Raw genomic sequence first — 13,468 nt, forward strand, 5'->3', positions numbered from 1 at the left:
GGACCTGACGGCCGCCCTGCGTGACATCCGCAGCCAGTATGAGGCCATGGCCACCAGCAACGTCCAGGAGACCGAGGAGTGGTACAAGTCCAAGGTGCGGTGGGAGCCAGCCACCCAATGGTTGGGTGGCCTGGCTGTCCCCTCCCAGGATGTCACTTTCTCAGGGCTGGGGTTGGGTGGCTCTGCTTGGTGGTGGTGCGTGGGGTTTGGCGTCCCCACTCATGTCCCATGTCCTGGTTGGGTCCTCGGGGGAAGCAGGGACGTGTCCCCAGGGGTCAGTCATGTAGGCACAGTCCCTAAGGAGTTGTATTCACAGTGACACAGCCCACGTGAACCGTCCCACAGGAGCAGGGACGTGTCCCCTGTGACATCCCACAGCACCATCCCTCCCACCTGCAAAGCAAGGACATGTCCCAGCAACACCTAGCGTCAGGGATGTGTCCCATGTCCACTGTCCCACCACCCGAGGAGAGCAGGGACATCCTCCATGACACGTGCCATTGGCCATGCGCCTCACGTGCACTGTCCCTTCCACCCATGAGAGCTGGGACGTGTCCCCAGCACCACGTGCCATTGGGAGCACGTCCCATGTGTGCTGTTGCTCCTGTGGATGTGTCCCCACAACACAGGGACCACAGCTCTCCTACGGGAGCTGGGATGTGGCCCGGGACATGTGCCTTTGGGGATGTCCCATCTGCCCCTTCCTGCTGTGTGAACAGGGACGTGTCCCCAGTGCCACACCAAGTGTGCATGCCCTGTGCATCGTCCCCCTCCTGCCACGGGAACAGGGGGATGTTCCTAGGGACACATGGCCCTGGGGACATGTCCCATGTGCACCTTCCCACCATCCTGCGGTAGCAGGGACGTTTTTCCATGCCGTGTGCTACTGGGGCCACATCCCTCCTGTGGAGTAGGGCTGGGTCATGTCCGCACGCCATGTGCCACCAGGACGTGTCCCTGGCACCCGGTCCCAGCCCATGGCACGTGTGCCCCTCACCAGTTTGCAGACCTGACAGATGCGGCCACCCGGCATGCAGAAGCCCTGCGCCTGGCCAAGCAGGAGGCCAACGAGTACCGGCGCCAGCTCCAGGCCCTCACCTGCGACCTGGAGGCTCTGCGGGGTTCGGTAGGTGACATCCGTGGGATGCAAGGGGTGGACACGGCCTCAGGGAGCTGCCACCACCACAGGGTTCCCTGCCTCAGCGGTGGGGACCACCACCAAATGCTGAGGGAATGGCTGGACCCCAAGGGTGAGAGGTGGACGGGCACCGTGGAGAGCCCCTAGCTCCTGGGAGAACGTGGCCATGGAGGGTGTCACCTCCCCTTGTGGCCCCCCAGAATGAGTCCCTGGAGAGGCAGCTGCGGGAGCTGGAGGAACGCTATGCCCTGGAGACAGCTGGCTACCAGGACACGGTGGTAAGGCTGGAGGAGGACATCCGCAGCCTCAAGGAGCAGATGGCCCGGCACCTGCAGGAGTACCAGGATCTGCTCAACGTCAAGCTGGCCCTCGACATCGAAATTGCCACGTACCGCAAGCTGCTGGAGGGCGAGGAGAGCAGGTGATGGCAGAGTGGGGAATCCATCCTGCCCTCTCCCTCTCCCCGGCCGTGTCCTAAACCATCCCCAAGTCCTTGTGGTCCCTCTGGGGTGTCTGACCTGCATGGGGACCATCCTCCAGCCCTCCCGCCCCAGCCCGGGGTGGGGCTGAGGTGGTGTGCAGGGGGGACAGCAGGACCCCCGTGCTCTTCCCAACATCCCCCATCGCTCCTGCAGGATCACCATCCCTGTGCAGAGCTTCTCCAACCTGCAGATCCGAGGTGAGGCCGTGGCCACACGTGGGGTGGGGGGGCTGGGGTGGTGGCACAAGTAGGGGTGGCTACTGGGTGCTCGATGGGAGGAGGAGCTGTCTCGGCCATCCCTGACCCATCCAGAGGGACTGGGAAGTTTCCTTCCAAATCTCAAGGACTCCTGAGTTCTCCAAGATGGGTAAGGAACATGCCATGGCCACATCCCCAAAGCCAAGTATGTGCCCAAGGGCAATGATGTCCCTGATGGACAAACCACATTGCCATTTCCCCAGTACCAACCTTATCCACAAGGCCAACCATGTCCCCAGCTGCAGTCCCAACCCCAGCCGCATCCCCAAGGCCAACCATAGCCCTGCAGCTGGTCATGTCCCCAGGGCCACTGTCTCCCATGGTTTAGGGCTTTCCAGCACAACCTCTTCCCTTTGAGCCCCTCCACTTGAGTGTGGCTGGAGGAGCCATACCCCATGCACTGGGTCACGCCCCTATCCTGCCCATGTTCCCTAGAGACCAGCCTGGACACTAAATCCATGCCAGAAGCCCATGTGAAGAGGAGCATTGTGGTCAAAACTGTGGAGACCAGAAACGGAGAGGTGGGAAGTCCTCATCTGTTTCACCCACGCTGCCCCCCCTGCACCCCAGCCTCCCCATGCGATGTCCCCAAGTGGGGGTCACTCATCATGCATCTGGGGCCATCATCCTTCAGCCCCAGGAGCATCCCAGGCGGGGAGCCAGTGATCGCAGTGTCCTGAGAGCATGGCATGAGCTGGCTCTGAACCATGGTGGAGCTGAGCCTGGCAGCTCATAGAGAAAACCATCCCTGTCCCCATCCGCATCCCCATCCCTGTCCCTGTCTCCAAGCTTGTTCAGAACCCAGGCAGGCACAGCCGGGGTGCAGAGCCCGAGCCCGGGGTGATGGCCCCTCTCCCTCTGCCTCCAGGTGATCAAGGAGTCCAAGCAGGAGCACAAGGAGGTGGCGTAGGGCGGGTGAGCTGCAGCGGCTGCACACCTGTAGCCGTAGCTCCGTAGGTCCCGTCTGATGCTGCAAGGGAGCCCCGTGGCCAGGATCCGGTCATGGGAGGAGCCAGGGGTGCTTCGGCGGGAGGCATCTCCCTCCTGCCCACCCCTCGCCTCTCCCACATCACTCCAGGGACCACAGACACCCTGTTCAGGGCTGGCTGCTGGCAACGCACCAACGGGCAATATCCGGGAGGGTGAGCACTACTGGGCAGAGCCGAGTTCCCCCACCAGGATGCTGCCGCATTCCCATGGCATGGAGGGAGCGGCATTTTCAGGGCCGTGCCTGCATTTGCCCTGGATCTGCAGCTCACCAGCCTCCAGGGAGAGTCTGTCCTGTTTCAATCTTTGTGCACCAGTTGGACAAGACGACGGTGCCAAGAGCATCTCTCCCTGTGTCCCACCTTGCTGCCTTCTCACTGGTCCGGGAGGCCACCCCGAATCTCCCCTGTGCACCCAGGCCCTGAGCATCTTTGGGGGGGCTGCAGTGGATGAGGTACCAGCTGGTGAGGGACATTTCCCTGTCAGTGAACATCAGGTGGGCTTAGGCAAGAGGTATGGGCAGGAGGGAGGGGAGGATGAAGAGGCAGGGTGCTGTCGGGATGGTGTAACGGGGTGATGAAATGGGGAATAACGAGGGGTTCCTGGGGATGCTGGGGTGTCCAGGATGGTTTGTGGGGCCAGAGCAGTGGTGGGCACAGCAGGCCAGGTGGCCTCATGGACTTCTCCTAGCACAGTGCCATTGGGCTGTCCTGACCCCCACTGGATGTCTGCCACCAAGGTGTTGCCATCACCGTGGTGGGGAAAAACAGTCCCAAGAGGCTTGTTGGCGAGGGGTGACCCCCGGCTGTGTGCCTGGCCACTCACCTGGGGGGGACCTATGCAGGTGAAAAAGGAGAGAAGGGGAGTGCAGAGGAGGAGGAGGAGGAAAAGGAGGAGGGTGTCTGGGCACCCATGGGTGCTCTCAGAGCAGGAGCGAGGTGGGAGGACAGACGCAGCCATCCTCGTCCTGCCTGTCCCACCCGGGCTCACACTAGGAGCCGGGGGGGGAACAGGGACTGGGGGCTGCCCTGGCACAATCCCTGCCATGCGCGGAGCCCAAGCCCACCCTCGCACGGGCATTCAGGATGAGGCTGGAAGAAATCCCTTGTCCCTGTGCTCCATGTGGCCCTGTCCCCCGACCTGTGCTCCCCCTGGACCAGCGCATGCCACAGGCCCACCCAGGGTCATCGCCCAGCCCAGTCCTTGCCTGCAGCCCCTGTCCCCACCTTTGATTTAGCTACTGACCACAAGCAAAACCTGCCCTGATGCCACCTAACATCAGATCAAGAACCCAGCAGTGCTGCTTGTACCCCATAAGCCCTTTGGGATGAGCCATGCCACTTGGCTGCCATCCCCCTCATCCCCTCTGTCCCCTGGCTCAGGTGCTGAGCATGCTTTGCAGCTGCTGGCTCCACAAAGGCCATTCCTGGGGCAGGAGGTGTTGTAAGAGGAGTCCTGGGTGCTGTCCAGGTTTGGCATCTGGGGTGGGATGGCGGTGGCCTGGGGGGCTTGGTCCCCTGCCAGCAGCCTCCGGCTGGAGCTTTGCAGCCCACATCGCTACTGAATTAATGCACTAACGCCTGTGGCAGCTTGAGATGAGAAATAAAGCTAACGCAAGCACTGCGCTTCCACAGTCGTGCCTGCAATCCGCCTCTCCACAAACAGTGCCGTGGGTTATTTGGGGTTAGCTGGGACGGTGAGCCCCTTCGGGAGCCCAAACCAGGCACAAACTCGCCAGGGGACGCAAGCTCCGTGCTGTACCCCAAGGCATGGCCAATGCTCCATGGGTCAACACCTGAAAGGGATGGCAACACGGGAGATGGGTGCAGGCATAACCCCTGCCTGGAGCTGGCAGACAGGCAGCAGGGTGGGAGAGATCCCAGCAGGGGAAGAAGGGATCTGCTTGGAGGTCTTCAGCCCCAAAATCCTGGGATGGGCTGTGGCTGGCAGGAGTGATGGTAGATTTGAGATCCTGCACATCATCTATGTGGTTCAAGTGCCTGACCATTGCCGGGCCCCTCAAGGCTGCCCAGCCTCCGGGACAGTGATATTTCTCTTGGGAAAGCTGAGATCCCCAGGCCACGTCCTTGAAAAAAGGAATGGAGATGAGCTCCATGGGGAAGTGCTGCTCTACGCTGAGGAGCGAGCAAGTGGCCACCTAAACCCTGCGGAGGAGCCATCATCTTCAGAGGACATTGTTTGCCAGGCATAAATATCACTCACAAGTCTGTGCCGAGATGGGCAAGTGAAAAAAAAAAAACCCAAACCAGAGGACTTTCTGAAGAATTCCACCAGATTCATTTGGAAATGTCTTTTTCCACTTCAAAACTGAAAGATTTAAAAAAAGGGTTTGTTCCAGCTAAGGAGCTCAAAAGAACATTGAACGTTTTGAAATGTTGGCACTTGAAGTTCTCAGCAGTGAAAAACAGTTTAAAAAAAAAAAAAAGGGTAAGAAAAGCAAGAATTAATTGGATTAAAATAGTCTGGTGGATCTTTTTAGCAGCCTCTCAGAAAAACAGCTCTAATAAATCACTGATGCTGCTCGAGAAGTAGAGGTTGGCCAGGAAATCTTGCAACATCTCCAAGTATTCTTTTGAAAAGGCCTATATTGAACTTTGAACCCTACTGCAAGCCAGTGGCAGAGCCAGGAACAAGCTATGGTGGTGTGAAATGCCCACCTGTCCCTACCAAGCCGTACCAAGCCGCAGCTCAGGGATTTTTCCGCATTGGTCCCCACCATCACGCTCTTGACCCAAAGGGGAGGATGAGCAGGTGCTGGCAGAGTTTGGTCACATTGATTTCTGATAGTCAGAATATTAGAAATTTCTAACAGGAACGCTGCGAGGTGTAAGAGCGACCCCTTGGGGCCGTGGTGGGGATGCTATATCCTGGCAGGGCACCTGAACACCCGCCAGCAGCAGCGGCACACGTGGATGACAATGAAGATGATGCTGATGACGATGTAGCTCATGCCAATGGTCTTGACGGCGTACATCATCTCGGGATCGTTGAGCTTCCGCCTGCGTCGGCGGTGGTATACCACACTGAGACGGAAGCCGGCCACCATCTTGCCCTCCCGCCAGCAGAAGTAGGTGCCTGCATCGTTCACCTTGACCCGCTGGATGTGCAGGTGGCTTCCGTGGTCAATGAAGACCCGCATGCTCTTGTTGACACCTATGAGGTAGCGGGAGCGGTAGAGCCGGACAGAGTCCTTGTCCCAGGCCACGGCATGCTCAGGCCGGGCTCCTGGGCATGCAATGATCAGGTCAATTCCAATAGGCTGCTTGTGAAACTGTGTGGGGACGCGGGGCAGCCAGGGCTTCTCGCCCAGCTTGGAAATGACATTGGAGATGGCCTGCACGCCTTCTTCGGGGACCTCCTCCTTCAGGCAAGGGGTCAGGCAGCTTCGGATGGCCACCTCGGGTCTCCGGATGCGCCTGTGGCGCTGGAAACGGATGGGGACAGCATTTGAGCCACAGGACGTGATGTTGGGCAGAGCGGCACGATAACGAGGGTGCAGCCGGGCACTGTGTATGTAGCAGAGCCCGATTCGCCGCTGCTCGCCTCTCACCCCACAGCGGTCGCATCTAGTCCAGTCCCAGAAGGTGGTGAAGAGGCCAAAGAGCTTCCCCGTGTAGTCATCCTGGATGTGCTGGCCTCTGTCCACAAAAGCCACTGTGATGTGCTCAGTGGGCTGCACATCCACATCGTAGCCATAAAAGAAGTCCCCTTTCTTAGTGCCGCACAGGTAGTGTCCCGAGTCCGTCACCTGGGCTCGGAAGACGATGAGACTGAACATCCGGATACTGAAACGCTTCAGCACATCACTGCCCGCGTGGATATGGCCTGAGTCGACAACCAGGGTGCCAGAAAAGTCCGTCAGGACTGTGGTTTTGTGGCTGCCCATATTCTTCTGGAAGTACCAGACCACAGAGGAGACCTCTTCAGGCTTGCAATTGCAAGGGAGCTCAAAGGTCATGTCAGCCAAGTAAGCAACGTTGTCAAACATCAGGAAAGCGGGACAAGCCATCCCCTTGAACACATCTCCTTTCTCTTCAATCGCAAAAGCGTGGAGAACATCTATCAGGCAGAGGAGAACGGTGGCTCCTGGCAGCTTCAACACCATCATGCCAGGTGCTCTCTGCAGTCAGCAGAACCAACCAAGCCACCGTGTCCTCAGCAGGGACAGCAGGAACTGGCATGTGGGGTTAGCAGTGCCAGCATGGGGCAGGGATGGTGCACACACCAGCTCGCTCCCCAAAGATGGGGTTTACAAATAATCCTCCACCTGCAGTGCACGTGGCTGACAGCAGGGATCAAACAGTGGCTGAAATATCCCATCTCAGCCAAATATCTGCTGGGAGGCACTCCGTCCTGCCCCAGGGCAGGCTGTCCCCTGGGACACGGACTCTAGAACCTCTCCTCTCTCCCAGCCACTCCAGAGTGTTGCCCACGCCCTGGACAACGAGCGGGCAGATCATTGGTGCAGCACAGCCGCAGAGGGGAGATGCAGTGATGGGAAGCATGGTGGTAATGAGGGAACTGCCAGCATCTTCTTGAAAGACTCATGTGCAGTAAATATTAAGGATTGCTCCGATCCCTCTGAGAGCATCGAATCCAAAAAAGACCCTCCTCCAACGGCAGCTGACCTCCATAGTCCAGGACAAGAGGTTTCAAACATGGTATTTAGACTTCTACATCCTCCCTGTTGGCTTTCCAAGGATTTGTGCGCCGAAGCCCCTCGGCACAGGTAATGTTTGAGACTCCTCTTCTCCGAGTGATTGAGCAAGGCTTTTCATTCACATCACCCTTGCCTGGGCTGATGCTGGAATCAGCCCTGGAGCCCTTAAATGCATCTCTCCCACGGTGAAGGTGAGCTATTTGCTCCCCACTGACTCTGGCCACACCTTCAGCTCAGCTTTTGGCACTTCTTGAGCAGACACTAGGATCAGACCATGAGCTGATGGATTGGGAAACTGACCCCAGCTGGTCTAACAGCCCATCCTCCCATGAATGTTCGAACAACCTCTCCTGTACTTCATTTCTCCTGACTCTTCTCACCAAACTGTGGGGATTTTGCCCTTCCCCAGGTGATGGGGATGCAGCAGGCTGCTCCCGTGCTTGACATAGGAGGTGAGCGCAAGGCCTGAGCCTCTGGACTCCTGAAAGCACCGTGCCTGTTCCCACCAGAGCTGTAACTGTCATGCTGGGGCAGTTCCTGCATCAACATCCTCCATCCTGACTGTGGGAAACTCTGGGATCTTCCCTGTTTTAAGATTTCAGCTCTCGGTTTTCTTCTAGTCCTCAGGTTTGCAAGTGTTAGGCAAAGGCAAGAGGAATGGCACCTACAAGTAGTTGCACGGACACAGATGTCCCCGAGATAGATGCCACAAAGCCCAACATTCAAGTGCCAGACCTCAGAGGATAATCAACTGGGGGCCTAGTGGTTTCTACAGAGAGTGTGGGAGAGGGACGGTTCTAGTCTGCCAGAGTGACTCTACCTTTTGCTCCTCTAGCAGGGTTTTGCAACAAAACGGACCTGGCAGTTGTTTTTGAACTGAATTCAAGGGAGTCTGAGCACTGTAATGTACATTGGGCTCCTCAGCACGCTTGGGAGAAGCCTGAGGATCCTCTCAGCCCAGAACTGAGCTTGGGAGGTAGGTGCTGACCTGTGCCACAGGAAGACCTCTCTGGTCAGCAGCCAAAACAGAAGTGAGACTCAGTTTAGACACAGTATTAGGCAGTCCTGGAGAGTCTCTGTGTTGGGCTGATCACAGAGTCACAGAATCGCGGAGTGACGGGGGTTGGAAGGGACCTCTGGAGATCACCCAGTCCAACCCCACTGCTCAAGCAGGCTCACCCAGAGCGGGGTGCACAGGACATCGTCCAGGTGGGGGTTGAATATCTCCAGAGGAGGAGACTCCACCGCCCCCTGGGCAGCTTGTGCCAGGGCTCAGTCACCCTCCAGGGAAAGAACTTCTTCCTCACGTTCAGCTGGAACCTCTTATGCTTCAGTTTGTGCCCCGTCAGGTCCTTCCAAATTTCAGTTTATGTGGAATTCCAGCAAATCAGAGAGTGTCTGAGATCAGAGGACCACGAGGTGACAGGATCTCTGAGGTTAACCCCATGCCCTGCTGGTTGGACTAGAATAACAATAAACCAGCTGGTTGGATAGTCCCAGATACACCACCTTGCACAGCATTACCACCACCTCCATCAGCCCTCTCTAACTTCTGCGCCTGCATGGTTAAACACAAAGTGTCATTGCTTACATTTCTTAAATCCCCTGAGTGACGAAGGACAGAGAAGAAAAAGGGAAGGGACTATTTGGGGTTTGGCTTTTTTTGTTCTCCTCATCTAAGAGATTCTCTCAGAGCCATTCTGTGAGGACACCCTGCCCCAGAGATCACAACTCTTAGTAACTAACCTTTATTTGTGCAGAACTATCGCTCTGGGTGCCTCCCAGGTACAGAGGAATGTCCAGCAACGCTTCAGAAGTACCCGGTTTAGCCATCTTGCGCAGTGATGTCAAAGTCAAGCTTTGAGCCTCTTTTGCATGCTGTTTCTGCATGACCCTCGTGCTTCTGCTGCTTCAGTTGACCTGGTAATATTTCATCAGCTCCATCACTATCCTTTCCTCAGCTTCCTTTTGCAGGCTGGTGTCCATGACGTGGGCTTCCCTCTCTGCTTCGTGGCTCACTGGGCCACTGGGGTGGCCCTCGGTCCAATCATCCCTGCTCATGCTCCGCAGCTTCCTAAACAAATCCCTGCTGCTCTCCTTCTCTGACTCGCTCAGAAGATCCATGTTTAACCCGAAGCGCTTGGTGCCCGAAAGGCTCTGTAAGATCTGAAGGATGGTAGCTCTGTCTTCATGACAGACGTGCTCTGCCAGTACTGTAAGGAATTCACCCAGGAGGCCAAAGCCCAAATCAGCCTGAAAGATTCTGCCCAAGGCCTTCCCTCCAAGTTCAAGCAAAAGCTGGTATTTTTCTTTTCCACTTTTTAAGCATCTGCGCCAATCTCTGTAAAATTCGGCAGAGGTTCTGGGCAGTTGATCCAGTTCCTGAAGGAAAAAATAATTACCAGTTCCTTTTGTTTTGTTCCCACTTGAAGACTTTTATCCTCCTCCTTCCCCCCCATCCCGATCAACCTGTGGGTGGCTGAGATGTTTTAAATACAGGCTCTGAGAGCACAAAGGGCTGCATAAAGCTTGTGAGGTGGCAAAACATAGAGAAAGACAAAGAAATATCAGGTTCCTCAAGCCCCACAGAAACCAGAGAACTTCAGGGGAAAATAATGGAAGAACAGATGAGATATGAAGCCCAGCATGGATGAACACAGACCAGTAGTGGAGTAACCTCAACCCTAACCACAACCAGACACACTGCCCAGTCTGGATCCACCATCACTGCTGGGGAAGGGATCTCCTGGGGACAGGGGTAGCTCAGTGAAAACCTCTGCTCCATCTTGAGCACCATGAGGCAAATCAAAGGGGTGAGGAGATAAAAGATAGGAGACCTAAGCCCCAGAAAATATGCAGGTGGCCCCAACAGTGTCTCATAACATACCGTATTCGTACAGTCTGTGACAGAGCTTGCACTAAAAGAGAGCACCAAGCTCCATGTGGCATCTCCAGATAAAAGGAAATCCTGTTTTATACAATATGTAATTGAAGTGCTGAACTCATCGCCGCCGACTTAACCGATGCACAGATGAAGGGGGATTAAAATGTTTAGGCTTTTATACGGATAGCAAGAACAAGGCACAGCAACATCAAGCTGTGTCTAAACATAACATGGAGAAGCCCTGTAAATCAGAGCCCAAGCACTAACGGGATTAGGAACTGAATTTGCTCCGGGGAGATCATTGCTCAGTCCAAACAAATACAAAGCTGCCTAGAATAGTTGCAAATGGATCTCATAATAAACAGACAATTTAAACTCAGTGTCAAAGTATCCATCAGAAACATCCATGGGAAACATCCCTGGCTACACGTCCAGTGACCAGGATGCTCCAGCATGGGCAAAGTCCCCTGGAGGGGCAGGACAGATGTCACTCAAATCACAAATGACTTGGATAGAAAATGTTTAGTCACTATTTCCCACAATTGAAGAACTAAGGGCCGCCCAGTGAATTTATCGGGCAGCAGGTTTAAAACAAAATAGCACTTTTCCAGGTCCTGCATAATTAAACCGTGGGGTGAACAAGAACTGGCTACGTTCACAGAAGATCTGCGGGTCTGGGGCTATGAAACATGGTGATCCAGATGCACAACCCTGGCTCTTGGTCGCTAAACGGCAGCCAGCTGGAAGAGTGCATTAAGGGAGGGCACTCTTCCCCAAGAATCCATTACTGGCCATCCTCAAAGGCAGGGCATTGGGAGCTCCGGTGCAAGGCTGTGCAGCTGGTCTTAGATTCTCACAGGGTTGAAGCAGACTCTTCTTGAAGCAGCTGGTGCAAGCTCTTACCAGACACAAAGTAGGGGCCAAGACCGAACACTGCACTTATCTAAACACCAATGTTCCTGGGGACTTGGAGGGCTTGCTCGCATGTAGAGATATTTCTGAATAACTCTTGCATTTTAAAATAATACCCAAACTATTCTGGAGTAATTTTTAGATGTGGACAAAGTCCCGGCAAGCATCTCCCTCACCTGGGGTATTTCCATGTCACTGGTTTGGGGGGCCTTGGCGTGGGCTGCACAGGGATTCCACAGCACGTTCCTCCTCTTACCCACCTTGTCCTTTTTCTCTAGCGGCTTCAGGTGTGATGCCAGCACGATGTTCCTGCAGGCAACAAGAAGGGGATGGGATACTTAGCAAGACCAAATACCTTGAGGCTTTGAGCTTCTTCTCTGAGGGAGTTTCTGAGTTTGGGCCATATGTATCATCCAGAGGGACCTGGACAGGCTGGAGGAGCAGGGCCATGTGAACCTCCTGAGGTTGAGCCAGGCCAAGCGTGAGGTCCTGCACCTGGGTTGGGGCAATCCCCAACATCAGCACAGGCTGGAGCATGGATGGATGAACTGAGAGCAGCCCTGTAAAGAAAGGCTTGGGGGTACTGGTGGATGAAGAATAGAACATGAGCTGGCAATGTGTGCCCACAGCCCAGAAAGCCCAACTGGCTCCTGGGCTGCCTAAAGAGCAGCGTGGCCAGCAGGGTGAGGGACAGGATGCTCCCCCTCTGCTTTGCTCTGGGGAGACCCCATTGGAGCCCTGCGTCCCGTCTGGGGTCCCCAGCACCAGCCAGGCACGGACCTGCTGGAGTGGGGCCAGAGGAGGCCACAGAAATGGTCTGAGGGCTGGGACAGCTGTGCTGTGGAGAAAGGCTGAGGGGGTCTGGGTTGTTCAGCCTGGAGAGGAGAAGGCTCTGGGGAGACCGGGTTGTGGCCGTTCCGTGCTTAGAGGGGGCTGGTAAGAGAGATGGGGACTTTTTACCAGGGCCCATAGTGACTTTTTACCAGGGCCCATAATGATAGGACAGGCGGCCTAATGGTTTTTAACTGACAGAGGGCAGGTTTGAATTGGACATGAGGAAGAAATGTTTTACGATGAGGGTGGTGAGACACTGGCAGAGGTTGTCCGGAGAAGTTGTGCCTGCCCTGTCATCAGAAGCATTCAAGGCCAGGTTGGACGGGGCTCTGAGCAACCTGATCCAGTGACAGATGTCCCTGCCCATGGCAGGGGATGGCCTGGATGATCTTTCACGGTCCCTTCCCACCCAAACCATCCTGTGACTCTATCAAACAAGATCAGGATTCAAATGAGATCACAAACTATCAGAGGGGGGTCAGAGGAAAAGAGAAGGTATTGCATGGGGCAGCTGGCAGACATCCTCCTCACACACTTGGTGTTGATCCAATTGTTGGGACCAACAAGGCAAGAATTTCCCCGCAGGCTGCACCGCCACTGAGCACTGTGGCTCCCCCCCAGCAGCTTGCAGTGCACTGGGCGGGTACATTTTTGTGGATTCATTTGAATTATTACGCTGATATCTGCAGCTAACTACAGCAGCCCGAACTCAGTGGCTCATGTGGCTCCTCTCATCCCGTGGGATGAATCCCTGCAGTTAGTCCTCCCAGTACTGGGCAGAAGATCTTTGAAGGGGTCCGGGTCTCTGCTCCTGTGTCAGTGTGGGATATGCAAGTGAAGATGCTGCACCCACAGAGAAGCTGCTCCGTTACCTCCCTCAGATTACTTCTACCGTTACCAACACACTGATGAAGCAGCTTAAAAGCACTCAGGAATCCTTTTATAGGGACTGGCAAGAAGGTTGGGGGAGAAAACACCATTTTGAAGTGTTTTCCTGCCTTTCAGGGATCAGATGGCAAGACTGAATGTAGGTGGAGATGAGGCCGTGAATGGAATTTGATCCAGACCTGTTTAAGTCTACCACGGGTTGGTCAAAATCCTGGATCCACCCACAGATCTGTCTGTGGAGATCAACATCCCCAGATGGGTCCATAGGTGGATCCAGGACTTTGGTGGGCATTGGGAGTGCCCCGCCCTGCCTCTGCGGAGCATCCCTGCCATCCCCAGGCCACAAACCTGCTCCCAAACCACCTTGAACAAAGTGGTGGCAGGTTTGGGAGCACAAACATGCAT

The 13,468-nt window shown here is 55.5% G+C and overlaps 3 protein-coding genes across 3 annotated transcripts in view; 1 reads left to right on the forward strand and 2 right to left on the reverse strand.

Moving 5' to 3' along the window:
- LOC104126003 (glial fibrillary acidic protein) overlaps positions 1-2,806 on the forward strand; it is a 5,908-nt gene extending 3,102 nt beyond the window's left edge. The window contains 6 exon segments of the mRNA XM_009638508.2: positions 1-94; positions 1,001-1,126; positions 1,339-1,559; positions 1,774-1,817; positions 2,313-2,398; positions 2,746-2,806. The exon segment at positions 1-94 is cut by the window's left edge and continues 29 nt beyond it. Of these exon segments, the coding sequence (XP_009636803.2) occupies positions 1-94; positions 1,001-1,126; positions 1,339-1,559; positions 1,774-1,817; positions 2,313-2,398; positions 2,746-2,787 (613 nt within the window). The 3' untranslated portion in view covers positions 2,788-2,806.
- A 2,939-nt stretch (positions 2,807-5,745) lies between these two features.
- Positions 5,746-6,990, reverse strand: FAM187A (family with sequence similarity 187 member A). Its single transcript, XM_009638509.1, has one exon. The coding sequence runs from the start codon at positions 6,988-6,990 to the stop codon at positions 5,746-5,748; it is 1,245 nt and encodes a 414-aa protein (XP_009636804.1).
- A 2,466-nt stretch (positions 6,991-9,456) lies between these two features.
- On the reverse strand, positions 9,457-13,468 carry CCDC103 (coiled-coil domain containing 103). The gene is given in 5 exon segments (XM_035893987.1): positions 9,457-9,927; positions 11,518-11,764; positions 12,150-12,165; positions 13,062-13,242; positions 13,412-13,468. Coding segments are annotated over 5 exon segments (972 nt in total).

Source organism: Egretta garzetta, unplaced genomic scaffold (genome assembly GCF_000687185.1).
Source record: "Egretta garzetta isolate BGI_Z169 unplaced genomic scaffold, ASM68718v1 scaffold745, whole genome shotgun sequence".
NCBI lineage: Eukaryota > Metazoa > Chordata > Aves > Pelecaniformes > Ardeidae > Egretta > Egretta garzetta.